At 42.4% G+C, this 27,671-nt stretch overlaps 1 protein-coding gene across 1 annotated transcript in view; it reads left to right on the top strand.

Moving 5' to 3' along the window:
- Positions 1-4,404: 4,404 nt before the first annotated feature.
- The window catches only part of ALK (ALK receptor tyrosine kinase), a 667,016-nt gene continuing 643,749 nt past the window's right edge, over positions 4,405-27,671 (top strand). The window contains exon 1 of the mRNA XM_040993973.1: positions 4,405-5,329. Within this exon, the coding sequence (XP_040849907.1) occupies positions 4,669-5,329 (661 nt within the window). The 5' untranslated portion in view covers positions 4,405-4,668. The remainder of the gene's footprint in view (positions 5,330-27,671) is intronic.

Raw genomic sequence — 27,671 nt, 5'->3', positions numbered from 1 at the left:
AACTGTATCAGAAGTAGAACTGCTGGGATCTGAACTGACATCCATATGACGGCTTAACCCTCATTTCCGGTTTTCATAGCATTAGTCCCCTAAAAAGCACAGACTGTGCTTTTGTGTTCAAAATCTACACTGTAGATTGTGTTCCATCACTGGAGTGTAATCTTTTGAAGGTGAAGGAATCTAATCTGCTCAGAGCACTACTCCTGGGACGTAGAACAGCATCCTGTACACAATAGATGCTCAAGAAATATTTGCTCACCAACTGAGCACATGACTGAATTATTCTTGTTATGAAGTGTGTTTTGCCTTAAGTCACGCTGCATGGATGTGAAATGCTATTTCTATTGAATTCCCTTGTGGGAATTCAAGCCCCTCATGGACTTAGTTGTCTCCTTGTCTTCAGAAACTGGAAACTTTTGGTAATCTCAGAGTCCTCTCTGGGGACTATTCATAAATATGTTACTAACATTAGTAATACATCATAGTATTATAAATATTATGAACATTACTAACATTACAAATATTAGTAAAGTCTTCCCATTCTTCCTCCTCCAAGTCAGTGGCCCAAGCCATCCACAAGGTGGCCAGAGCAGCCCATGTCACTCAGCTGTCTCCTTAGGCTTCCAGCAGCTGTTGACTCTGCCCCTCTTGCCACCTCCACCTTCTGTTTGGAGTGTCTTCCAGAAGTTCATGGAAAGGATCTATCATAGGGTCCAGTGTGGTAGCCTAGCGGCTAAAGTTCCAGGATCCCATATGGGTGCCAGTTCTAGTCCTGGCAGCCTGGCTTTCAATCCAGCTCCCTGCCTGTAGCCTGAGAAAGCAGTCAAGGACAGCCCAAAGCCTTGGGTCCCTGTACCCATGTGGGAGGCATGGACGAGGCTCTTGGCTTTGGATTAGCTCAGCTCTGGCTGTTGTGGTTGCTTGGGGAGTAAATCAGTGAACGGAAGATTTTCTCTATATCTGACTTTCCAATAAAAATAAGAAAGTCTTTAAAAAAATCTATTATAAAAATTATATGAATTTTTAAAAAATGTTGCCTAAAAACCTGATGTTTTAACTCTTATTTTCTATTTGTTGTTTATGTCCCTCTGATTTGGGCTTTTTTCCTTTGCCCACCATCGTCTGTTTCATTCCATCCATTTCCTCTCCTGTGAAGTCGCCCGGGCTTGCAGAGCGCGGACTTGCTCATATACTCAACGTAGCAGATTGTGTTTCCTGTATAGCCTCGTTCTCCTTCACCCTCCTCGGGCTTCCGTTTGTGATTTACAGAATAAATATAGTTACTTTCTGAGAATGTTTTTGAAATATGCCAGTCCATAGTAAGAGCACAAGACATGTGAGCCATCAATACTCACATTTTTATCTTCCTGTCTTAGCTCTACTTTCCCATTGCCCATTCCCTTGGTGGTACTGATGCAAGAGAGAGGTGTCAGGATTAGAGCTGTAGGCATGAGCAAAAGGCCTAATTTGTCCCTGTGGGATGTATACATTTTGGAGTAAAAGAATCGCCAGTTTGAGTTCCCACTCTGCTATCGACTTGCTGTTTGACCTTGGGCAAATTATTTTGCCTCTCTGAGCCTTAGCTCTTTTGTCCCTGTAGTCCAAATAATAATCCGTCATTCTCCCCTTGAAGGCTGCTGTGAGGTGTGTACATCGATAGATACACGTGTTTAGTGTCTGCTAGTAGATCAATGTTCATGTGTGCTTCTTTTTTAAAATTAGTGAAAAGGAAATTTTGGAGGGGAGGGGGAATTTCCTGTGGTTTAATCTTCAATGGAGAGAGTGTCCCGTGCTTCAGTGGGAGGAATGTGAATTTACAAAAGCGCGAGAATTAAGAGACCCCTGGGTTTATGTGGTACGGAAACAATAGCCAGGAACATTCACTTACAGGCAATACCCTGGCAGCTTACTTGCGGTTTCAGGTCTCTGCAGCCCCCTAGTGGCCACTGATTGAGAAAGATGATTTGTCATGGTAATTGACAAACGACAGGAGTCTTATTTGTCTTTGGACTAGAAATTACGGAAGTAAGGAATGAGTGAGATGGAATTTTGTTCTTCATATTTCACATATAAAAGTAGTCCTCCATCGGTGTGCACACAACAAAATTTGACAAAAATTTAAGCATGCATGTACGTGTACTAGAAAATTAATACCTTCCATGCCTTATCCTCGTCCCTCTCTCCCTTTTCTCCTCTCTTCTTCATCTTCTTCCACCAGGACAGGAACATCTTTCCTTCTCCTCGGTCAGATAATTCTTTGCTCTTAAACCTGTGAACTCAAGTGTATGCAGTCTGAGTTCCATGGAGAGGCCAGGTACCTGTGAATTGAAGTGAGTTGCAAACAGAGCTGGAAGCAAGTCATTGCAAGAATCAATACTCCTCTGTTATTAGCTCGTCCACTTGTTAAAGGTGGTGTCCCAGTGCAGGCGGGAGCTTAGCCCCTGTGGCAGCAGAGGGTGCGCGGGGCACCACGTCCTGTGGGGACAGTCAGCAAGGTACGGCAGCCCGGGGAGCTGGGTGAGGGAGGTTCCACCTCGCATCCTGCCCTGGTTCTGGAGGCCGTGAGAGCACACAGGCTGCCAGTCAGCCTTCAAGGAGAAGGAACAGAGGCTGTTGGTGGGAAACAAAAATGACAGATTTGTCTGTGGTTCTGGTGAAGTGCTTGTTAAGAGCACCATCTTAGGTGTGGCAGAAGGAAGGCGCGTTAAGGGGTACTGCCCTCAGGTACAGCTGGGTAAGTTCCCAAGCGCCACTCCCCACCTCCTGCTATGAACTCGGATGCCTGGTTCTTATTCTTTGTAGCCAAGTCTCTCCCAGATCTTCCTTGTCCGTGTCTGTTCTTCATAAAGGCAGGTGGCAGAGTGGTGGCTCAATGCACAAGGAAGGGCTTGGGAGGCACATAGGGCTGTGTGACCCAGGAGAAATCAGTGGTGTTTCCTACAAATCAGTTTCAGTTACCTACTGAACCTGGTGGTTAGGAGGCCCAACCCCAAATAGGAGCTCATGTTAGATTCCTGCTCCTAACACAGGCTTCCTGCTACTGTACCTGCCGGGCCAGCATTGGGGATGGCTCCGGTGATTGGATTTCTGCCACTCCCTGGCATTGGGACCAGTGGATGGGACATCCCTCTGTCCCTCTTCCTTTCGAATGTTCGGACTCCATTCTGAGAAAACGGGATGACTGGCAGGAGGTCTGAAACGTGTTTGTTGTTATAGTGAAATAACGCTGCGAAACCAGAGCGATCACTCTCCGCTCCCTTCCACTCTTGCTGTGTGGGTGGTGGGAGCACCAGCCTCCCAGGAATGCATTAACATCACAGGGAGAATTCTGTCTCCGGGTCCTAACACGGTTTTCACATTTGGCGACCTCGTGCTGTCACTGCTCCTGCCGTCCTCCCTTCCCCCTCGCCTCCAGTTGTATCCCAGAATGATTTTTCTGAAGTCGGACCCGTTTCATCCCGCACGCGCTTAATTAGGGAGCGTGGTTGATTACAAAGGTTTCTTCCAGTTCTCCCATTCGTACCCTCCACCTCTCCCCACACACACACACCAAACACGCTCTCTTTCGCCCGCGGAGAAATAGGGCAGGGAATCTGAAAGATGGGGATGGAGGGGGCAGGCGGGGCGGGCTCCACGCTTTTCTCAATGAATGCCGAGGCCTCTGCAGATTTGCATAGGAGCCGGCGTCGCCGCGCCATTGGCCAGCGGGGGCGGGCGGGGCGGGGCCGCGGCGCGGAGTTGGCGCGCGAGCCCCGCCCCCTCCCGGCGCGCGCTCGCGGCTCGGCCAGCTGCGAGTGGCGGGCGGCCCGGCAGATGCGATCCCGCGGCTCCGGGGGCGGCAGCGGCCGCAGCAGCTGGCACCTCCCGCCGCCGTCCCGAGGCTCGCGGGGCTCGGAGGGAGGCGCCCTCGGGCCGCGCGCCGGCCGCCGCTCCTGGCCGCGAGCGCGGCCGCTGGGCGAGGAGGGGGCGTCCAGGGTTTGAGCTCCCTTTTGCCTTGAATGCTTTCACCCGGCTGCCGCCGGGGCCGCTCCGGAACCTGCCAACCCCGCGCAGCCAAGACGCGGGCGGGCGAGAGCTCGGGAGCCGCAAACTTGCTCGGAGGCGGCTCACTCCCGCTCTGCAGCCCCGGAGTGGACCCGGTCTCCGCTTAGAAGTTCAGCGGTCAGCGCATTGCGAAGGCTTCCTGCAGCCGAGGGTCGCCGGACAGTACACGAGGAGGCAGCTCCCGCCCTGGGCATCCGCCCGGCCACGAAGAGGAGCTCTGGGGGGCGCCACCGGGAAACAAGGAGGTGGCCAGGACAGCGGCACCCGCTCGGAGCTGCGGTGCTCAGCTTGGGAAGTTGTGGACTGGCAGCAGGACTGAGGCCAGCTCAGCGGGGACGGTCCCCTTGGTCGCCCGCTCTGTCGTCGGAGTTTTTGGTGCTTCTTGGGGTGCCTGGAGCTGTTGGGACACAGTATCCCAGCTGTTGAGCCCAGCGCTCTCTGGACTCACGCCCTCGAAGCCCAGCTGTGGCTTGTGTTGACCCCCTGCTCGCCTGCTTGCGGTTGGCGGAAAGCAGGAGGATCCCCAAGACGGCAGGTGGGGCAGGTGGAAGGAGTCCTTCAGGACCTACCACACCGTAGGGAGAAGCCAAGGGCGAGCTGGGTCCCCTTGAGGCCGAGAGGGGCATGCGGCCCTCCTCCGGCGGGATGCGAGCCATCGGGCTCCTGTGGCTGTTGCCGCTGCTGCTCTCGGCGACAGCCTCGGGCTCTGGGGCTGCTGCTGGCCAGCGCGCGGGCTCCCCGATCATGGGGCCGCCACTGCAGCCCCGGGAGCCGCTCAGCTATTCGCGCCTGCAGAGGAAGAGCCTGGCCGTGGACTTCGTGGTACCCTCGCTCTTCCGTGCTTACGCCAGGGACCTGCTGCTGCCTCCGGAGCCCAGGGCTGGCCTGACCGAGGCGCGCGGCTTCCTGGCCCTGGACTGCGCTCCGCTGCTGAGGCTGCTGGGGCCACCGTCCGGGGTGTCCTGGGCATCCCCGGCCCCGACGCTGTCCAGAGTGCTGAAGGGCGGCTCTGTGCGCAAGCTCCGGCGTGCCAAGCAGCTGGTGCTGGAGCTGGGCGAGGAGTCGATCCTGGAGGGCTGCCTGGGGCCTCCAGAGGAGGCGGCCGCTGGACTGCTCCAGTTCAACCTCAGCGAGCTGTTCAGCTGGTGGATTCGCCACGGCGAGGGGCGGCTGAGGATCCGCCTGATGCCCGAGAAGAAGGCGTCGGAAGGGGGCAGAGAAGGAAGGCTGTCCGCAGCCATCCGCGCTTCCCAGCCGCGCCTTCTCTTCCAGATCCTTGGCGCTGGTAAGCAGCTCCTGCCGAGCGTGTCAGGATCCACAGTTCTAGTCAAATGAATTTGCATCCAGTATTAACCACCCCCCACCTTATCCCCTGTTCCAAAACTCAGCTTCTCCTTTCCAGCCCTTCTTCCTCATTCCCGAGCCTCCCTCTGGGGTCGGCCTGTGTTTTCTTGTTTCCCCCTCATGAACACAATGACTCCCCAAAGAGTTCTTCCTCTGTAATAACCAAGTTGGGAGAAAAGTTTCCTGCTGTTGGTGAAATGTCTTTTTGCACATACAATCTCTGGCAAAGTCAGGTGTCCTTGCAGGTGGGCCCTACCCCGGTGACTCCTGAGTTCTAATTTTGCTCCATACTTAAACAGCATCACACGTCTGCCTCCCCCTTATTCCTCTTTCTGGCATTTGGGGGATGTGGTCCATATTCTCTGGGAATATTGAAGTCCTTGTGATGTTGTTGAATCCCACCCAGCCACCCTAACCCTAAATGTTCTCTTGCCTCCTCTGTGTTCCTTCATTCTACCTCTCATCCCTACCTCTCAGAGTCCCTCAGATTCCCATTCTTCCCTTTGGATGGGATTGGGATAACTCCGAGAGGAACTCTGTAGCAATGGACAAGAGGGTGGCGTGGAGGGGGAGGGAAGTTGCCAGTCTGGCCGTGCCTTGGAGAAGTCTTTGTCACGCTGAACAGTAGAGACAGCAGGCTCCCTGCCTTCCTCCCCCCACGCCCCTCCCTCCGGTCGCTTTCCCTGCTTTCCCCTTTCCCTCAGATGTGTCTACAGCACAGCTGCCTGGGGTAGTCTCTGCCAGACCTGTCTCTGCACATCTCTCTGTTTCTGTTTTCCTTCACTCCCTTGTTTCTTTCCTTACACATTCATGCACTCTTGTTTTCATTTTCTCTCCCTTCTCCCCTCTTCTCCCCGTGTGTGTGTGTGTGTAGAGGCTCTTATTTCCAACTCTTTCCAGAGATTCCTTTGAATGGAAAACCAGATGGTTTTGAATGGATGTTTCTCTTTTAAGACTACTGGGGAAGAGCTCGTGAATAAAATATATGGTGTAAATGAATGACAAAAGTACAGAAAGGAAATCATGTTTTTTTAAGCTTACATTAATTTCATTGAGCAAATCCAGCTTATTTTCTATCATTCTCATCGTCAGAATTAAATGAAGTTCTTATGCTTCACTGATTACTATGTCTGGTATTAATTGAATGGAAAGTATTGGGGGAAAAAAAGCCTACTGTAGAGAGCTACAAGTATCTCTCATGATTGTTCCAACACACATGCACTCTCCTATACCCACTTCTATTGTGCAATAGAGAAGTTCAAAGCTGGGGCTCCCTTGCCCTTGCCCAGAAAACATACCAGTATGAGGTCCCCAAGGAAAGATGTGTAAATTTAGCATTAGTGACCCCTTGTGTTCAGTGCTGGAATTAATGCAATCCATAGTAAGTCATAATCCAATGAGTTTGGTTGTTGCCTTCAGCGAGCTGAGATGGAAGATGGATATGGTTGTCCCACCATGGCTACTTTTGTAAAGAACAGCTGGACTTTAATGTTGTTTTCACTTCTGTGGTATATACATGCAGCATTCTCTTTTAGCACTCAACTTTGATGTAGTGAATATAAACGTGATTTGTTTGGAAATGAGTGTTTTCTGCCACTTGCATGCCTATGAACTTCTCTGGGGGCATCCCCAACATCTCTTCTTAAAAGACTATAGTTCCCCATGGTCGATATCAAGTGTTGTCAGACATTGGTGTAACTCTGACCCTGTGTGCTATAAATAAACAGGTTGCATGAAGCTACTAGTGGATGTCTCCCGAAAGCCCTGTGTGTAATGCATTTGGAGGATGCACTCCAGTTCAGCCGTAGATAAGGAGTTGAAGCTTCTGTAGGCGGCTATTAGGAGAGCGTCATGCGGAAAAGAGTGTGCTCCAGCAGCTGCTTTGTCACTGGCTGTAGAGAAGCTCTCTGCACACCCCAAGTCCTACCTCGGCAGTGCAGCCCGTTTGGCAGCTGGACCAAGTCCTTCTGCATCGTTTGACACATCTAGCAACGCAGGTTTCAGAAAGAGCCAGGATTCTGTCATTAAAAGGCTAGGAATTTTGGCCAGGCATTTTTCAGTGGGATTGGGATCAAATGATTATTGATGGGATCAAATAAGACACTAAGTGTGACTGGATTAGCTTTCCCTGACCTCCAGAGAGACAGGCAGCTTACTGAAACACACTTGGGGCCTTGTGATGATCCCACTTGGAACAGGCTAGTCTTTCCTGTTTCTGTGGATATACGCTGACTGCAATCAGGCAGCTAGCCATGTGGGACCAGGCTCTTGCCTTACCACTACTTACTGCACCTAATTCCAGAAGTCTCCACTGTGGATCTCTCCTGGAGTTGACACATCCTGCTGTGTTGTGTTCCATGTTTGGGGCAACATATATCATTGTGGTTCCACTTATTTTCATGTATGAAAATTCAAGCTCAGGTTCCACCATCTGGATTGATTTTGCTATTTATCACGCTTGGGGAAATGTTTTTTTTTTTCTTTTTCACTTTCTGTGGGCTCTGATTTATAGAAAGGGCATTTGACTTTTGTTTGACTGACACAGGCTCTTCAATGCTATACAGGGTAAATCAGCACAGCTAAGCTTATTTATTCCTACCTCTGCCCACAGGACTGGCAGACTGGTCTAGAGGAGTACAGTCACACTGATGGGGTCATTTGTGGGTTCTTTCTGTTGAAAGACCCGGAACCACCCACATGTCTCAGGCTGAAGATAACTTCCAAACTCTGAGCAGGACTATGAGGTGGGATTGGCAAAATGGAAAATGACCCAAGGAAAATAAAGCAAAACCTTTCTGTTGCTTATGGCTTGGGCTGTCTGAGGACAAAGCAACGACTGCATGGTCTTACAATGCATGACATGCTTATGTTTTTTCTTTGTGTATTGTTGTGAATTCATAAATAGGGTCAGCCTTTCAAAGAACAGGGCAGTTTCTCAGATCACCCATTCATGCAGGAGGGCTGGAGAGGCAATGGCTAGAACTGGCGACACCCCCTCCCTGGACAGCCCAGACCGCTGAAAGGATGTCTTCCCGGAGCTTGTCGGATTCTCCACATCATGAATTTGTAGACATTTTGAGATCCTTTTCTGTGTTCCTCCCCCACTCTACTTGGCAGAATTCTGTAGGCTGATGATTTATGAAATAGAAGGTCCTGTTTTCCTACAAACACACTTTGCCCATTCCAGAGAGGAAGATATGTGACCAGGAACTCTTTGTGTGTCACAGAGAAGCCAGAGCAATGTAGAGTAAATTATGCAATATAGTGCACCTGACCCTTGACCTCATATGTGTGTCTGTCCCTTTCCATTTTATTTCTAAAGAGGGTAGAGAGTGTGAAAGAAGATACAGAGGAAATTGGAGCTCCCAGAAGGGATATCAGTTATTGGAGGTGATTTGGGAGAGTTGGAACCAGTCCAGAGAAGAGCAGAGAGCTGATTTAAGAGTTGAAGGGATTGATTTATGATGAAAGATGAAAAGAATTAAATATATGTGGCTGGGCTAAATGGCGATGAAGGGAAAGCCATGGTAACAATCTACAAATCTCTGGAGAGGAGAGTGGCAGTGAAGGAGCTGAGTTATTTAGTGTGGTCCGTGGAAGTAATAGGATGAGACTTGCAGAAGGAAACTTCAGGTTCAATATCAAGGAGCCTTATTTTCTGAAATTGATAGTCCTGTGACTTTGAGATGGAATTCCAACAGAGCAGGGAGTCAGGTGAGATATGGGGCAGACAAGACACAGCATTCATAATTAATCAGTTCTGTTTTCAGATGTTGAGCAGCTACAATATACCACAGAGCTGGGATGGGAAATGGCACCAGGACTGTATCTTTTAGAATCTAATTCGTGAGCGCCTTTGGGCATTCATGTTTCCAGGGAAAAGAAAAGTATTGCATAAATACCTTTGAAGTTGGCAGGAAACACTTAGAAAAGAATTGTTGGAGAAACACTGTTTTGGAATTTTGGGGTTTATTCTTTTCTATCTGTAAGACCAAGCATGGAGCATTCCTCTGGAATGTAATCTGGGTATCCAGGGTGAGGAGGCATACTCACCAGATAATATGTTCAAGACAGATGTGTGTTGGAGGGGGGCGGGGTATGGGCTTTGTGATCAATTCTAGATTTAGTGAATTCCTACAGGTTACTTGAAAACCCTTTGAAATGTTTATGGAAATATAATTCACCCAAATTTCATTTAATATTTCACAAATTTATAAAAGTGAAAGCCAGTGAGAAGTGTGGGCATGGGAGGAGAATGTTGCATTCAAAAACTGGATGCTTTTATAAGGAAGGTGGTCTGTGGAAGGTTCAGAAGAACTGGCCTGTGGGTGGTAAAGAGGACAGAAAAGGCTGGGTCAGCAGAGGCTGCAGGACCCTGACATTTTTGTGTTTACTGCCCTTACTTTATCAAAACTTGCCCAACCTGCTCCAAAAAGGATATTTTACCTACCTTTACAATCATTAAAGATGTCCAGTTAGATGTGACTTTATAATTTATAAAACACTTCACATTAATTATTTTATCCATTCCACAGCAGCAAATACTTGCCTTATAAGTGGAGCTGTTGGAATGCGGATGTTTGATAACAGCTTTTCAAGGCCATACATAAAAAGTAGTGGATTTGGAAGGTTTCATGTATGTGTCGAAAGGTTGTGGCTGTGCTATAATAGCTGTGCTAGTTATTGACTAGGACCACGGTTATCCTTAGCTTTGAGTCAGAACTCATTCCACATTAAGGAATCATCACAAGGTGTTGGTTATGAATAAACAAGACGTGTAAATAGATGAAAAGCTTTACATTACCCTTGTATTTTTTCCCTAAGATTTATTTGTTTCTATTGCAAAGTCAGATTTACAGAGAGAAGGAGAGATATAGAGACAAATCTCCAATTCACTAGTTCACTCCCCAAGAGGCCGCAGTGGCCAGAGCTGAGCTGATCAGAAGCCAGGAGTTTCTTTAGAGTATCCCAGGTAGCTGCAGGGTCCCATGGCTTTGGGCCATTCTCTCCTGTTTTCCCAGGTCACAAGCAGAGAGCTGGAGTGGGAAGTGGAACAGCCAGGACATAAATCGGTGCCCATATGGGATTGCAGTGCTTGGAGGGGGAAAATAGCCAATTAAGCCATTGCACCAGGCCCAAGAAAGCTTTACTTTATCCTTATCATTGAGTCATGAGACAAATATTTGATGGACAATATGTATGCTTTAGAGAATTTCTTTAAAGTCTTTGAGACCCAGTTCTATCAATGGAAAAAATGAGTATTAATGACAATTTCTTAGTGTTCCTCAATAATTATGTTCAAGATGTTGTCAGGGAGATTAATTTTTAGATAATTATAGCTTTTTAACCTAGTATCTGATGTGTGACAGATGCTCCATCTTGTCGTATAATGGTTTTCTAGTGGCAGCAACACTGTAGCATATGGTCATGCAGGTAATACCCTCTACAGCTGTAAGTAGCTTGTATATATTTTAGTTTGTCTGGGTGGCCCTCCCATCAGAGTTGTGTAATCCCTGTATGTGACCATACATGTAACCCTGTCAAGATAAATTCTAATGCTATGGGCTCCCCAGGCAACTACTGTCTTATTCCAGAGAGTTGAAGGGAAGTATATCGAGTTTTTCATCACTACAACAAAATGCTTATGAAACTGACTTTATAGAGAGGAGAGATTTATTTAGCTTATGGTGTTGGAGGTTCAAGAAAAGTTATGGTTTAGCCTATGAGAAGGGTGTAAGTGAGATCATGGGTAGAGGAGGAATCACAAAGTGAGTCAGGAAGCAAAGAAGGGCTGGGGCAACTGAAGCCTTGATAACCCACTCTCTCACAGAAAAACTTCCTTCCAAGGCCAGGCCCCCAACAAACCAAGGAGCTCCCACTACCTCTAATTGGATTGCTTCCACCCTCTTGGTACAATTAACTTGTGACTTTGTGGTTTAAAAATTTGCCTGAACTCAGGGTCAAATCCTATTCAAACCACAGGATCCATGAAGACTGGAGAGTGGCTGGCCATTGTGGTAGTTGCTGTTTTCTCATTATGCAGGACCTTTGGCCCCAAACTGGGACAGAGAAGAGAGACTGAAGTATGGCATTTCATTCATTTCCATCAACTTGCGTTCTCTAATAGGTCTTTGGATCTTGGATTCAGCCCATACATTTAAGTAGTGTGTTCACATTCCAGTTCATTGTTTTCTATAAAAAGGAATCAGGCATTAGTCTATGGAAGTAAGAATTTTAGTACCTGAATGAACAAGACAGAGACATCATATAAAAGCAGTTTTTGGATGGTAGATCTTCTATAATTGACATCGTTCCTGTACGGAACTTTTCAACCCAGAGAGATGCTGGTCCATTAGCCACATAGAATGATGCTTTTAGCATTTAGTTATATTTCTGTATGGGTTGGTTGTTTTTTTTCTATTGCTGGATATAATTCCATTATATGTCTGTACAATTTGTGTGTACCCGGTTATCAGTTGGTAGACATTTCCAGGTTGAAGACTGTAGAAGAAAGCTGGTATGCACATTTTGTATACAAGATAGTTTGATGATGTATGTTGTTGGTTCTTTTCTATCCGTTGTGAAATTGTTTGAGCATATGGTAAATATGTGTTTGCTTAACTTTAGAAAACTGCCTAACTTTTTGAGTGGTTTTATCACTTTATATTTCTACCAGCAATATCTGTGAGTTCCATTTGTTCTATTCATGCATTCTTGAGAAAATCTGGTATTGTCAATGTGTGATGATAACCTTCTTGCTTTTTGAGATTTTTAAAATTTTTAATTTACACTTCTTTTATATTGAATATCTGAAGTTGCATGGAAAATCACTCCCTAAGTTGTGGTTCAACATGAATTTGACTCTCATTTGTAGTTTCTGTGAGCTGGGAATTTGGGAGCAGCTCAGCTGGGTGATTTTGGTTAGAGTCTGTCAAGAGGTTGTGGTCATAACAAACAAGGCTGCAGAAATTGAAACTTGGCTGAGGCTCCAGAATACACTTCTTGATGTGGCTGGTGGGCATGGCCAGGAAGCTGGTGCTGGTATCAGGTTCAGGCCTCAGTTCCTCCTCAGGGCGTCTTCTCCACAGGGCGGCTGTTGCATCCTTATGATGCACTACTTGGCTTCCCTCAGCCATTGCACCTAGGGAGATGAGTGTCCAGTCTTTCTTTTTTGTTTTTTAGATGTGATAAACTTTATTGCTTGATTTTCAAATGCTGAATTAGAGTGACATTGCTGAATAATCCCACATGGTCATTTGCAATTATCCTTTTGTTCATTGTTGGTCAGCTCCCTAATATCTTAGTGAGGATTTCTGCATTTAAGTTCATGAAGATTATTGGTCTGCACATTTTCTTTCTTTGATTGGCTTTAGGGCCCATGTAACAGATGCTTTCTCCTCTTGTCCTACTTCTGAAAAAGAGTTGGAGTTTTTTCTTTCTGCAATGTCCATTAAGCATAATTTGCCATTTTGGCCTAGTATAGATATTCTTTGTTGGAAAATATTTAGGTATTAATTGTATTTTATTTAAAAGTGATTGTTGGATTATGTTGTCTGTTTCTTTTTAAGTGTACTTTAGACTGTATCTTTTTTTCTTTAGAGGATTTATTCATTTTCATAGGGAAAGCAGGTTTACAGAAATCAGGGGAAGCACAGAAAGAAAAATCTTGCATCCATTCGTTAATTCCCCAAATGGCTGCAGTGGACAGAGCTGAGCCAGTCTGAACATAGGAGCCAGGAGCTTCTTCCAGGTCTCCCACATGGGTACGGGGTCCCAAGGCTTTGGGTCATCTTCCATTGCTTTCTCAGGCCATAAACATGAAGCTAGATTGGAAGTGAATCAGCACACAACAGTACACTCACCACATATAGGATGTCTGCATTTACAGGTGGAATATTAGTCAGTTGAGCTTTTGCATGGCCTCTACACTGTATCTTAAATTAATTTATTTAATTAGAATTGGTTATGCTTTTACCATATTTTGTATATGTAGGGTCATTAGTCATGTCTGCTCTTTGATAGTTTATATGGTTAATTTGAATTGTTTCTTTTCATTTTTTATGGTCATTCTAGCCTTAGGTTTGCCAATTTTATTGAAATTTTACCACTAACCAGCTTTTAATGATATTTTCCTCAATTATTTCTCTAATTCTAATTACATTGATTTATATTCTTTATTATCTTTTATTCCTTTCTTTTGCCTTAATTTGCTCTCCTTGTTTCTTTTTAAGTTAATTGATTGTTTTATTCTTTCATGATACAGTTCCATAGGTTCTAGGATTTCCTCTCCCTCTTCCCCACACTCCTCCCACTGGTTTCTGCTATATTATTACAATAGTATAGTCCTTCATAAACTGTCCATCCTTCTGCTGTTTAAGTGTATCCTGACAATTTAGGCATGGACAATGGCAAAGAGTCCAACATCCTGTTGTCAAGATATGTTTAACGTTTTCATTGGAAGTACATCTTCATTTCTTTACATTTTTTCCTTATTAATTTCTTCAGTGACACACAGATAAAATAATGGCATTGTTTTCTTCAAGAAGGTTTTTGACTTTCTTTTTCATTTCTTCAGCAACACGTTGGTCATTTAGTAGCATGTTATTCAACTTCACATTGTTGTAAATTTCCCATTTTTCTTCCTGTTGTTGATTCTGTTTTGTGGCTTTTCATTTAAGGGCTTTTCATTTGTGGTTTTTCATTTAGTGACTTTGTAATACAGACTATCATATCCAGATGTTTACAACAGGAAAAAATGTAAAGAAATGAAATTAAAAAGAAAAATATCAAAACACATGAGATATAGAAAAACAGTATTGTAAAGGAACATTTATGACATCAGGTACTTACAAAAATTGATATATCTCAAATAAATGATCTAATAATGCATCTCAAGGACTTGTTAAAAAGAAAAAATGAACAGGAAGCAAGAGGTGATAGAAATCACAGCAAAAATAAATGCAATTGAAAAAAACCTTAAAAATTGCAACAAGAAAGAGCTTTTTGAAAGAAGATGAGCAAAATAATCCTTTAGCATACTAGCAAAGAAAGAACAGAAAAAACAATTAAAACATCCTAGAAGAACGAAGGAGATGGTCCCTTCTTTCTGAATGGATCCTTTGATCAGTATGTGGTGTCTTTATTCATGTCTTTTTAAGTTTTTCATGTTAAAATCTCTGATATAAGAATAGCTATGCCAGCTCACTTTTCTTTTCCATTAGCCTGGAATATCTTTTTCCACCCTTTTGCGTTCAGTTCCCACCTATCTTTGTTGGTGAGATGTGTCTCCTGTAGGCAACAGATAGATGGGTTTTGTTTTTTGATACAGTCTGGTAGTCTGTGATGCTGAGATTAAGCCATTTACATTCAGGATTAATATGAATAGTCGGTACTTTGGTCCTGTCATTTTAGCAATGGATTGTTCAATATTTGATTTAGTCTTCTGTTGTCATTTTGCGGTTGTTCCCCATATTTGCCTTTGGTTTTGGTGGGTGCTATTCCTTTTCTCTGTCAAGAGAACATTTTTAAGTATCATTTGTAGGACAGGTCCTGAAGAGATGAATTCTTTGAGCTTTTCTTTACTGTGGAAGACTTTTCTTTGGTTTTCAAAGACAAAAGAAAGCTTTGTTGGGTAAGTTATTCTGGGCTGACAATTATTTTCCTTTTGGAATCGGGAATATGTAACTCCATTCTCTTCTGGCCTGTAGAGTTTCCCCTAAGAGGACAGCAGTGAGTCTGATTGGGGTTCCTATGTATGTAATTCATTTTTTTTTTCATGTGCATATTTAAGTATCTTCTTGTTGTGTTCAACTCAAGAGAGCTTGAATATCACATGTCACGGTGAAGATGGCTTTTGATTGACCCTGTTGTGAGTTCTGTGTCCCTCCTGTATTTTGTTTCCCAATTCATTGTCCAGATAAGGGAAGTTTTCCTTCATTATTCCATCGAATACAACTTTAAACCCGGGTTCTCTTTCAGTGACTTCTGGAACTCTCATAACTCTTACATTCAGCCTTTTAATAGTGTTCCTTAATTCTTGAATACTTTGCTTAACTCAGTTCCTTGTCCAGCGTTTTTTCCCTTCCCATTATTGAATGAAATGTCTTTCAATTCTGAGATTCTTTCTTCTATCTTGGTCATTCTATTATTGAAGCTTTCCACTGAGATTTTAATTTGCTCCATTGTGTTCTTCATTGTTAATAATTTGGCTTTATTGCTTTAATGTTGCTCTTTCCTGTGTGACATATTCCTTAAATTCCTTGAACTCTTGTATCTGTTTCTCATTGTTGATAAGAAGCTGTATAACACATTTTAAAAATTCTTTATCCCCATTTTCTTGATGTCTTTCTCGGTTATTTCTGAGGTTGACAAAGGCTTTTGCTCTTTGTGGGAGAAGCATAGGTAACATTCATTGTGCCTTTGTCTCTTCTTTTGCTCTTTGTTATTGCTATTGTGGTTAACATATTCCTGTCATTTGGCCTGGTTTCTAAGCTGTGTTGCCTACTGGTCTACAGGTCCATTTTATTGACTGCGTTTGGTATCAGGTTCTTCACTTGCAGTCACCTGTGCAACTCCCTCCAACAAGTTTCAGTCTCTGGCTTTTGTGCTAAGCTTCCACTCTGGTCCCTGTGTCCCCAGCTCCTGGCTCATCACTTTGCACCTCCTGTGATCTTGTGCTGTGTCCACACAGCCGCCTGCACATTCTTTCTCCCACTCTTGGTTCGAGCAGTGCCCTCAATTAAGGAGACACCAGCTGTCTTAAATCACTGGCTTATCAGTGGTGCTGGTTTTGCCAGAACTGCTGGCCGTTAAAAGCAAAGGTCACCCAGACTTGGTTTGGTTGGAACCTGTAGGATACCCAGTTGATACTATTTTCCCTGCAAGACCATACAATGTGTTTAACAGGAAGTGATTTTTCTCCTGGACAGTGCCTATGCATCTCTGTTGTTCCTTGAGCCCTACAGCCTTTTCCTCAGACACCTGATGGGGTAGTGGTGGGAATCTGAGCTATAAAATCCATCCTGTTCCTGCACCCGCCTGCTTGGGCTCTGTACTCAGCTTCTGCTCAATGTTGTATCAAGCAAATCAACAGGATAGGCAGTTCTACGCCTGGGCTCACCTCCTGAGCTCCTGGTGAACATCCTTCACATCTGGCTGTGTGTGCAGCTCTGATCACTGACCGGACACTGCTGTGGTATCTGGTCACTGCAACACTGCTCTGCTGCTTTCCTGTGTCCACAGGCGTCCCTGTGTCCCTCTTCCATCAACTTGCTTCCTGGGGTCATGGCCTCTCTGCTTCACCCTGGGTAATGACTCTCTGATTACAAAGTCCTTACCCTATTCCACCATTTTATTTCTCCCTCTTCTTTCTTAAGGTGAAAGCTTTTGCTCATGGAAACATTTCTTTTCGAATATAAACACATGTAATATAAACACGTGAATAAGTAGTTTAGCTGTAGTAACAATTTGTTTATCACATTGTATTTTTAATTTTCCTCTACTTCAAAATATTTTACTTTTATATTTAAGTGATTTATATAAGATGAACCAATCTTATGTGTTTTACAATACAGATTTAGAAGCATGTACTTCTCACCTTGTCTTCCTTTCTTATTGCATTCCCCCACCCACCCTCCTTCTTCCTCTTCTTAAAAAAAATTACATAGGCAGTTTCAGTACTTTTTCCAGTTCCCGGTTGGGTTTCCTCTTTGACCCATGGGTTGTTTATAATATACTCCCTTATTTACAAATGCGGGAGAATTTTTTAAAAAAAGATATCTTCCTTTCATTGATTTCTGGTGTAATTCTGGTAATACTTTGAGAACACATTTAGTGTTATTTCATTTAAAAAATTGTTGAAGTTTGTATTATGGCACAACCTCTGATCTTTTTGAGTATCCCAAGGCTTTAAAAGCACATATGTTCTGCAGTTGTTGGGTGGAGTGTTCAATTAGTGTCAGTTTGGTAAATTTGATGAATAGCATGGTTCAGGTCTTTTGTTCCCTTACTGATTTCCTGTCTTTTATATGGATTACAAATAGAGGAGTGCAAATGTTTCTAAGTTTTTGTTTGTCCTTTTCTCTCTTCAGTTGAAAATTTTTTTGCTTAGTGTAGTTTGAAGCTATCCTATTATGTGCATGCATGTTTAATCTTATTGATTGTTTTATTCCTTACATTACACAATATCACTTCTTATTCTATGTTATATTCTTATCTTAGGTTATAGTTTTGAAGCTTACTTTGAATTATACCTTAGTTTTCTTTTCATTAGTGCCTGCATGGTATGTTTTCTCCATGGTTTTACTTTTTAATCTATTTGCATTTATATTGAGCTTCTTGAAGAAAGAATATGATTGCAGTTTGTATGTTTTTACAATCTCTTCTTTATACTTGGTATGCTAAGGCTTCTTGTAATTTGTTTAGATTTTTGTGTCATTTTATTTAACTTGCTGTTTTTCCTCTACTCTTGTCATTTTCTTGGCATCTTTGAAGTTATTTGAATATAATTTCAGTATATACATATATATGTATAAAATAGCATATACTATATGTATGTGTGTGTATAAAGTATATCATATTCTTCCTCAAGTTATTTTACCATTTCAAGTAACATATAGAAGTCTTAAAACCTTTTGGTCCCATTAATTGCTTTGAAAAGTTCTTTTTAAAATTTTTTTGAAAGGCAGAACAACAGACAAGAGTAAGGGCAGGAGGAGGGAGGATAGAAGGATGAGGAAAGAGAAAGAGAAAAAAAGAGAGAGATAATTTGTCCACCAACTCCTTTATTCCCCAAATGGCCAAAATAGCTTGGTATGGGCCAGACTGCAGCCGGGAGCCAGGAACTCTTATCTGGGTCTCCCATGTGAGTGGCCAGTGGCCCAATAACTCAGGACATTTTTTGCACCTTCCCACATACATCAATAGGGAGCTAGATTGGGAGTAGAGCAGCTGCAACTCAAATTGGTGCTCCTATGGAGATTGCTCTCATTCTGGTGCAGTGGTTTAATCCACTACACCACAATGCTGACCTCTGGTCCTTTTCCTCTTGTCACCTGTCACCTCCCCTTTTTACTTGGAAAGGTAGATTTACAGAGAGGAGACACAGAAAGATCTTTCATTCACTGGTTCACTCACCAAGTAGTTGAGATGGCTGGAGCTGAGTCGGTCTGAGTCAGGACGTTCCTCCAGGTCTCCCATGCAGATGCAGAGTCCCAAGGCTTTGGGCCTTCCCATGCTGCTTTCTCAGGCCACAAGCAGGGAGCTGGATGGGAAGTGGATGAGCCGGGACGTGAACCAGTTGCCCATAAGGGATCCCAGAAGTTGCAAGGTGAGGATTTAGCTACTAGGCTACTATGCTTGCTTTTGCATTGCATCTATATAATTAATACACTTGTAGAACATTTTAAAATATTTTATGTGTATAAGTTGAGCACATTTCATACATTTCATATAAGCAGACTTAGGAACACAGTGTTGCTTTTTCTCCTGCCCTCCCCCCGCCTTCTTCCTTGCTTATTTTTTGTCTAAGTTTTATGATGGCATAGTTTCAGTTTGTTTTATAATCACAGACTTAACTTTTCATTGGTTAAAGATTTACAAAAAGTAAATAGAAGAAAACTTGCTGTTCCTCAACAATATAATAAAGTGAAAGAAACCAAAATCAAATCTGAAAAATGTCAATTTCACTCAAATACATGACCAATTTTTATTCTGTTTGTTACCACAAATCTGGGGAAAAAATGAAGCTAGTCTTTTGAGGACTGGCTTATTTCACTGAGCATGAGAATTACCAGGTAGATTTTATCATTCTTTTTGTTTCCTGAAATCAGGCATGTTTTCAGTGACTTAGGAGGAAAGTGATGCTTTATGTTGACCCTAATATATCATTTCTCTTGCTCTTCTTTCTTTTCAGAAATTTTGTTTCCCCCTATTTTTCATTTTCCATAAGCCTAAAGAACTTTTGTGTTTCTTTAACATTTTTAAAATTTCTGTTTGAAAGGTAGAGGAGAGACAGAAAGACCCTTCATCTGCTGGCTCACTCCCCAAGTGGTTGCAATCCAAACCCAGGAGCCAGGAGCCTCTAGGCCATCCTCCATTGTTTTCCCAGGCCGCAAGCAGGGAACTGGATCAGAAGTGGAGCAGCTGGAGTACGATCTGGCACCAGTGCATGCAAGGTGAAGATTCAGTCTGATGCTGTAGCTTGATGCCGGGCCTGTGTTTCTTTTAGAATGAGATTACTGACAACAGGTTTTCTTAGTCTTTCTTTATCCAAGAATGTCTTTGCCTTAATTTCTAAGGCATATTTTTTCTACACAGTATGTATGTTATTCTGTATTTTATAATTTCTGATGAGCAGTCTGCCATTATATTATGGATCCCTTGTACATTTGCTCTCCATGTTTTTGTCTTACTTCTTGATTTTCATAAATATGATTATGATGTATATGTATATCTTTATTTATCATGTTTGAAGTTCTTTATTTTTGAGTGTTAGTTTATAATCTTTCATCTAACTTGGAGAGTTCTTTGACTTTATTTCATTTTTTGCTTTCTTCTTCCTCTTCCTTCTTCTATTTCAACTTCTTCATTTTTCTTTCCTCCACTGAGATGTCTGTTCTAGAAGTAACAGGATCACATGCCCTTGAGGCACTGCAGTTTTTTGCTTTCTGTTATTCATTTTTCTTCTCTTTGATCTGAAAATTTGGTGTTTCCAAACTTAATCCCCCTTTCTTCTGTTTTCCCCATTGCCATAATTATTTACCTTACATAGTAAACTTTTCAGTTTAAATTTTCTGCATTTGAAAGTAATTTCTCTGCTGAAAGCCACTTTCACATCCTTTTTCCTGAATGTTTACTTTTAACCTCCTGGAACATGGTGACAGTAGTTTCTATAAAGTCCAATTATTTCAACATCTGGCTCATTTGTCATTGGCATCTGCTGAGCCTATTTACGCATTGGAACTGGACATTTCTTATTGTTGCTCGATGTTAGGAACTTTAGATTGCATTTTGGAAATTTTGTACAGGACATTGTGTGATTGGAGACTTGGGTGTGGTTTAAACCTGGGTGTTATTTCCAGAGTCCTGTTTGCTGCTTTGTGTCTGTCCCAAATGTGCAACATAAGGGTGAACAGGATCCCTGGGATGGTTTCTTTCAGGGATGAGGAACCTTTTTTTTCCTGCCAAAGAACACTGTGATATTTATAACATAATTTGCAGGGCATACAGAATTATCAACTTGAAAATTAGCTTGCTATAGATTAATTGAATTGCAAATCCCACCTGTAATTACCTTGGCAGAGCCAGACCAAATGATTTTGCAGGCCTTATATGGCCACAAATTGCTGGACATCCCCCTCCTCTACTAGAGAAATAACATCGTTGCTTCTGCAGCTGTTTTCTCTTTAGGATTCTCCTTAACCTCAGGCTTCCTGCAATGAGGCCTGTGCTTGCAAATTACCATTGCCCGCATCCTTAGCATCTTGCAAAGCAGATGGGAAAGAGGTAAAGACAAACAGAACAGGGATTTCCTCCACACACTTCGGAAGATGTAGTTCCTACTAGGGTTTCTGGTAGGAGTTTGGGCACTGACATCATCAGCTGTGCTCACTTGTGGAGGATTAACCATGATGAGATGTGAACAAAAAAGAAGGAAAAAACAAATGGAGACTTTCCTCCATACTCACTAAGTTACAAGACTCCCTTTCCTAGCCTTTTGGCCAGAAACAAAGTTTCTTTGGGCCTTTAGCTGTCTGTGTCACCCTTACAGCTTTGTTGAGTGCTAGCATTTGGCTCATGAATATAAGACAAAAAAGATAAGAAAGCTTACCTCCACATGGTTTGCTTTTCCAGGTCTTTATTGTCTTTTGTAATATTTTTGGTTTTATTTACTTTCTTGAGTTTCTAGTAGTCATTTTGGGGGGAGGGGTATTTTATCCAGTTACTTTTACTGCAAACAGCGTAATAAACAGGGTTGAGTGGATTTAATTCTTTCTGGGCTACATTGACAGGCCCTCCTTATTTGTATCAGACTTACCAGCTTTCTGTCCATGCCTAGGATGTGTTTGTTTATTATATAAATTTTCTATGAACTTTCTGAACACACCCTATCTTGCATGGAGTTCAAAACAAATTGCACCAAAATTAAAATTTATGTTTGAATTTCATTTCCCATGAACTTTTAGGAATGCCTTTAAGGGCCACATTTTCATCCTATTGCATTGTTAAGTATGTGGACTTTATTGTCCTCACTTCAGGACTGTAAAATTTTATTGACAGCTAATGTGCTTGTCCATCAAACTGATATGTTCAGTGACTGTCATCAAGCCCTTGCAGAGGGAGTTTGCGGAAGCCTTTATCCTGTGTTATGATAGATTTCTTCTTCATGTTTGGCCTGGAGTCTCCATTGAATGCCTTAGGTGTGTAGTGAGGCCTCTCCACTCTGGTTATTAAGCAATCATTTACTGACCTGTGAGAATTGTAAGAGCCCGTGTACAGTCACCTGAATTTGACTGTACATGTACAGAGAGTCTACCTGGTAAAGACTCTTTGCTTAATCCTGTGGGCTCTCACCTATGCGTGCACAGATTGAGATCCAGTCAGAGACTCAAGGTATATCCTATCTAATTTTTAGCGATCTTAGTGTTTCTCTCTTCTTCCCACCATTTTTTTTTCCTGTTTACTCTTTAGAAATTCGAGCTGCTTTAGTATTCTAGACATAAGACCACGTCAGTCTATTTGGTTCCCTTCTTTATGCTAAGAGTCTGACAAAGACTTCTAGGCAAAATTCTGGGTGTTGCTAAATTCCCCCACATTTGCTTTTAGTTCTCTCCAGGATTACGTTCTTGTGCTGCTGACTATCCACTGACTGAAACCAGTTTTTCTTACACATTTTATCCAGTTTTATAGCTATTTCTGGCAGAAGGACTAATCTGATGCTAGCTATTCTGTTGCGGTTGGGAGCCTGCAGAATGAACTTTGAGATCAGGGTCATACTGGCCTGTTCCTGAGACATCATAATGATCTGTATGGGAGGTGCACACCAAAAAGGAATCAAAGTCATCCTTTTCATGTAAAAGTTTGAAATTTTGCCTGAGGAAATGCTTATTTATTATTTAGGTTTTTTCTTTTAACTGAGTGCATACCAGGTTGAGTGAAGCACAATCTCTTCCTTACAGGATAGGTTCATACATTAGATGGGGAGAAAAGGCAGACAAGGCATAACTCCAATAAAAGTCACCCCTGCAGGACTAAGCAAGTGGTGCAAAGTTGTGTTGGTTTTGTGGAGGCTTAGGCAATTACTCTGCCAGTTATCAATCCATCTTGTTACTGGGTGGAACTCTCCCATTTTTTCAGTACATGATAAGAGGGTGAAGGTCCTCCAAGACCAAAAATTATAGCTCTCGAATTTTGAAAACAGTAAAGTTATTGCCTTTTGGCATAAAGGTCAAAGGGTACCTCCCAAGAATAATGATTTCCTTTTGGTTCTGAGATGAACATTGTATTAGAAAAGCACTTCCAGAAAGAGGTCATTTGAGAGTAGAATCTTGGAATGAATGTAACATTTTTCTTGGAAAGGGAAGGGACTTCTAAGTTGGAGCAGTAGCGCAAAAACAGTACCCTGAAGAGAAACCACAGTGTGAGAGAGGGAAAGAACAGAGAGCGTGGAGGAGAAAGGTGAGACAGACAAAGTGTATGTACATTTATGTGTAAGAAAATAGGACTAGGCAGAACAGAGAGGTCTGAAGTATATTGAGGGTTGAGGGGAAAGGTTTCTGAGTAGGGCTGGCTTATTGAATCTGGAATTTAGATTTTATGTTCAGTAATTAAGATGGTGTGTAGGTCTTGAATAGGGAAGGTGTGTGTTGATTGTAAGTTGACTACATGTTCTTTAATAAGTATTTTGTTTCCTGAGACTACAGAGAGCTGATGCTCGATGGAACTCTGAGATGCTACTGCACTCTTTTAGGAGTGAAAGAGTCAGAGTTGGGTCAAGAGACACCCAGATGTGTAAGGAAAACAGACAGGAAGGAGTCTAAAGTCTAAGGCTTTGACCCAGGACTTTGCAACCTTGTGCAAGGAAACTGGTAAGAAGACAATTGGGGGAAGAATCTGGTTTCAAGGAGAGTGGTTGGTGTGATGACAGCAACAGCATAGCATCCGTATGAGGATGACATTTTCTGGTATGAGGGCGTCTGGTGTGCACATGCAAATGTGGGGGCAAGGATTAATAGATGTAGGCATGAGAGCTATTTACATGTATTTGGTGGTTTAATTCTTTAAAGGAAATGCGTTTTCTTGAGGAAGAAGGAGAGGAAGGAAGGAAGGTCACATTTTAGATATAGGGAGACTCATAGCTAGTGGAATAAATCAATGACATCACCAGAAAGAACTATCTTAGAAGAAGGGAAATCTATGAGTCACATGGCGTCATGGAAGCTAATCAAGGAGATGCTTCAGAGATGAAGTGGAAATGCCATTGTGTCTGGCCAAGAGCAAGGCACAAAGCTGCATTAGAGAGGGAAATTGCAGGTAGAAAAAAAGTTTAGAGAAAGTGCTGATTAAGTATGAATCCTCCTGAAAGAAAATGTCGTTAAGTAGTTGCTGAAGTAGTTCATCAGTGTAAAGAAGAGGAGAGAAAATGGAATATCAGAGATATTAGAGCATTCAGAGGGTGAAGAGAGAATGTACTCAGGACAAGTGATGTCGTAATGTTGAAAATCTGGAGGGGAAAACTAGAGAGAGAAGATTCAGATATCAAAAAGAGAGAGGATGTGTGTGACAAAACCTTTCAATCCAATCCATGTAGATTTTCATTTAGCATTCCATCCAGAACGCTCTGGTTTTGGGAGTCACCTCTGAAAATTCTTTCCAACTCATTTAAAAATATTTCTGGGGGTAGATGTGAGGATCCAACTTTTATGAGACTTCCCTGTGCTTGTTGGAAAGATCTTAGGAAAATATTTACTGGTGGCTAAATTCTTCTTTTTAACTTATTCATGATGAGAAAAGCTACCATTGAATAGTTTTAAGCAAATTACTGTACTTAATCCTTCCTCCTACATGATGTGATTTTAGTGGAAACTCTGAGATTCTGAGAAGTAATATGGCCAAGGTCACATAGTCAGTAAGTGAAGTGAACAACATTGGAGTCCTAACCTCTCTGCTGTACACCTGTAATCTGTGCCTTGTTGACATGGCTGTGACTATAGTTATGCTTTCCAGTTATTTATTGTCCTTTCTCCAACATGTGGGGCCTTCCAGCATTTCATTAGGTTATTACCCCTGCCCTCCAATATTTCCCTCTGTCTTCCTTCTTTTCCTCCACATTTTCTCATTTTTATTTTCTTTTTTGAAATGGTAGTTTAACAAAGAATGGTCGAATAGCTTCAGTAGATCAGACGTTGTGCTGAATGTGGAACATAGAGCAATGAAAAGACATAGGTTTTGCTGTCATGGGTTTACAGACTGGTGAGGGATGTGTATTCAATGCGCACATTTATGAGTAACTACATGGGTTATGCATCGCTTGCTGGGGAGGGCATGTTCTGAGAAATGCATCACCGTGTAATTCCATTGCTGTGAGAACATCCTGCCTGCGCTTAGACCTCGATGATGCAGGCCAGTTGTCCACATGACCTCCTGATGCAATTGAGAGGCATAGTAAACATGAGTCATGTATGTTATTGCCATTGTAACACTGCTTGCTGTTTTTATGGACAGAATCAGTACACTCTTAAAAACAATGCAAGTCTAGCATGGTAGATCCATAAGCCAGGCAGATAGTAATTTATTATCATCATGAAGTATGACCTACTTTACATACTATATGTGGTATACCTTTATGTGATTGGCACACACATTTATTTATATCAGCATCACTACAAACATGTGACTAATATATTGTACCATGCCACCACTAGGCTATGAAGCTTTTCAGCTCCTAATGACTACCGTTATTTATGCAGCCCAATCATTTAACAAAACATCATTCTGTGACACATGACTGCATTTGCAAAAGACATGATGATGATTGGTATGAAGGAAATATGTTTCTGGCTCCCCCTTTTTCTCTTACTCCTACAGTGTAGGTTTCAGAGCTTACTGTACCTGCCGACTTCCTCCCAACATCCTCTCCTTTTAGGGTGTAGTGCTCAAGCAAAGCATGATTTTGAGGTTGTGATCTGACCCTCTCAGCACTGTGAGGCCCCTGATCTGGGAATCCTGCTTTTGGCACTTAGGTAGGAAAGGGCAGAACTGTGAGCAGGGAAAACTGGAAAGGAGAAAAACAGCTTCCTTCTCTGAGACAAGAAGACATGTATGTAGAGGGTTGTGCACAGAGAAGGGGCAGAGAAGCCAGGAGAGGGGCCACGTGGCTCAGGATGCTCCACGAAGCATGACTGAACATCATGTTAAATACATCATAAAGGAGTGCAGCACCAGACATCCTAGGGATCTTGCATTTCCCTTCATGCTCCAGCCCTCTTAGACCCACATATCTGCTTGGAAATTGCAGCCAAGAGGAAAAGCATAAAAATCCCCTCAACATTCATGTGTCCCTGTGTTGGGAGAAGTGTGCTGCTGGGAAGGCTTCCCTTCCTCAATCCCTCCCTCCCTGCTTTCACAGTGATAGTTTCAATACCATAATTTGGAAGACTCTGGTTAGAGAGAAATGTCATGAAGCACAAATGCAGATTTGATACATCTGACCTTTCTTCTCTTCAGAACAATAAATGTCAAATAGCTTAAAATGACAGCCAAGATGGCCAGAGATTATTTATGTGCTTAAATATTTAGGCAAGAAATATAGTTTAGACTTAAGTCTAATTTCCATGAAGACTCTGACCTATGTGAATAATGAGTATTTTTAAGGAACCATCGTAAGCCAGTGTTTCCTGATGTTTACATTAAAAATAAAACCAGAAAATTGGAAGTAGAAAAGATGAATTTTTGGAATAGAAGTGGCAAATGATCCCTGATGGCTGATGAGAACATTTGGTAACATCAAGGATGTATTTCACACTATAAAATTGTTCTTGTGTCTTTTGTATCTGAGAGGTATAGTATGGCAACATCCAGAGAGAGAGAGAAAGAGAGAGATCCCACAATCTTTATGCACTCCTTTGATTAAAATTCAAAGTATTTCATATGTGCCTGTATCATTTATCCCTATTTTACTGAAGCCGTTCTATTGTGAAAGCAGAAGAAGAATTATCTTGCCACAGCTGTGTAAATCCTGATAGAAGTCTAATCCTCCAGTCCTGGTTATAATTCTCTACTCAATGTCATATTCAGTTATCATAGGGAGTAGTGGCATCCTTTTCACAATGCAGGTGCTGAAAGGTGGGACTTTGGTTTTATCTTTTAAAGAACTATGAATATGAGTCATATCATGTACTTTTGGAAGGAGACAGCATACACTGTGTTACAAATATAGAATTAGTTCTTCACTTGATTCTCAGTTCCAGAATTTAGTAATTAGAAGCTTTTTAATTTGAATATTTGTTTATTTGAAATTCAAAGTGACAGAGAAGGAAGGAAAGAGAGAGATAAAAAGAGATCTTGCCTCCACTGGTTGACCCCCTCATCAAATGGCTATGATGTTAGGTTGGACCAAACCAAAGTCAAGAGTCCAGAACTCCTTCCTGGTCTCCAAAAGGGTGGCGGGGTCCTCAGCACTTGGGCAATCTGCTGCTGCTGCTTCCATCCACATTAACAGGGAGCAAGATGGGAAGGAGAATAGCTGGGACTTGAAACAGTATAGTGAAATAGATTGCTGGTATCACAGCAGCTTAACCCCCTACCCAAAACACCAACTCCTAATTAGAAGTTCTAAAGCTGATAAGACAATAACTTATTTTTTCTACTCTTGGCATCGTATCTAAGATAGAGATAATTCTGGTACTTGCATCATAAGGTTCTTATGAGAAGTCAATGAACTAAATTTTTAAATGACTGTTATACAGCACTTGGCACTTGACTAAAGTTATTATCCACAATCTTCCCTTTTGTTATTGTAATTATTGTTAATAAAAGTGTTTCCTTTCACATTTTGTGGCTTCCTTTCCAATTAATGTTTGTTGCTATCTAGCTTCTCGCAGCCTATCTAATAGAAGATATAACTGAATGAAAGAGGGACCTGAATAAAACCTTTGGATATTCTAGATTAGGGCAGCATTTGAACACTAAACCTGTCTGTTGTGTACAACCTAGATTATCATATGAAATTAGTAAATCTTTTCCATTATTTTGTAACTTATTGTTATAAAAATATCATTTATTTA

The sequence above is a fragment of the Ochotona curzoniae genome, unplaced genomic scaffold (genome assembly GCF_017591425.1).
Source record: "Ochotona curzoniae isolate NIBS_2020 unplaced genomic scaffold, NIBS_Ocur_1.0 contig_883, whole genome shotgun sequence".
NCBI classification, from domain to species: domain Eukaryota; kingdom Metazoa; phylum Chordata; class Mammalia; order Lagomorpha; family Ochotonidae; genus Ochotona; species Ochotona curzoniae.
This window is presented reverse-complemented; position numbering and strand designations above follow the sequence as displayed.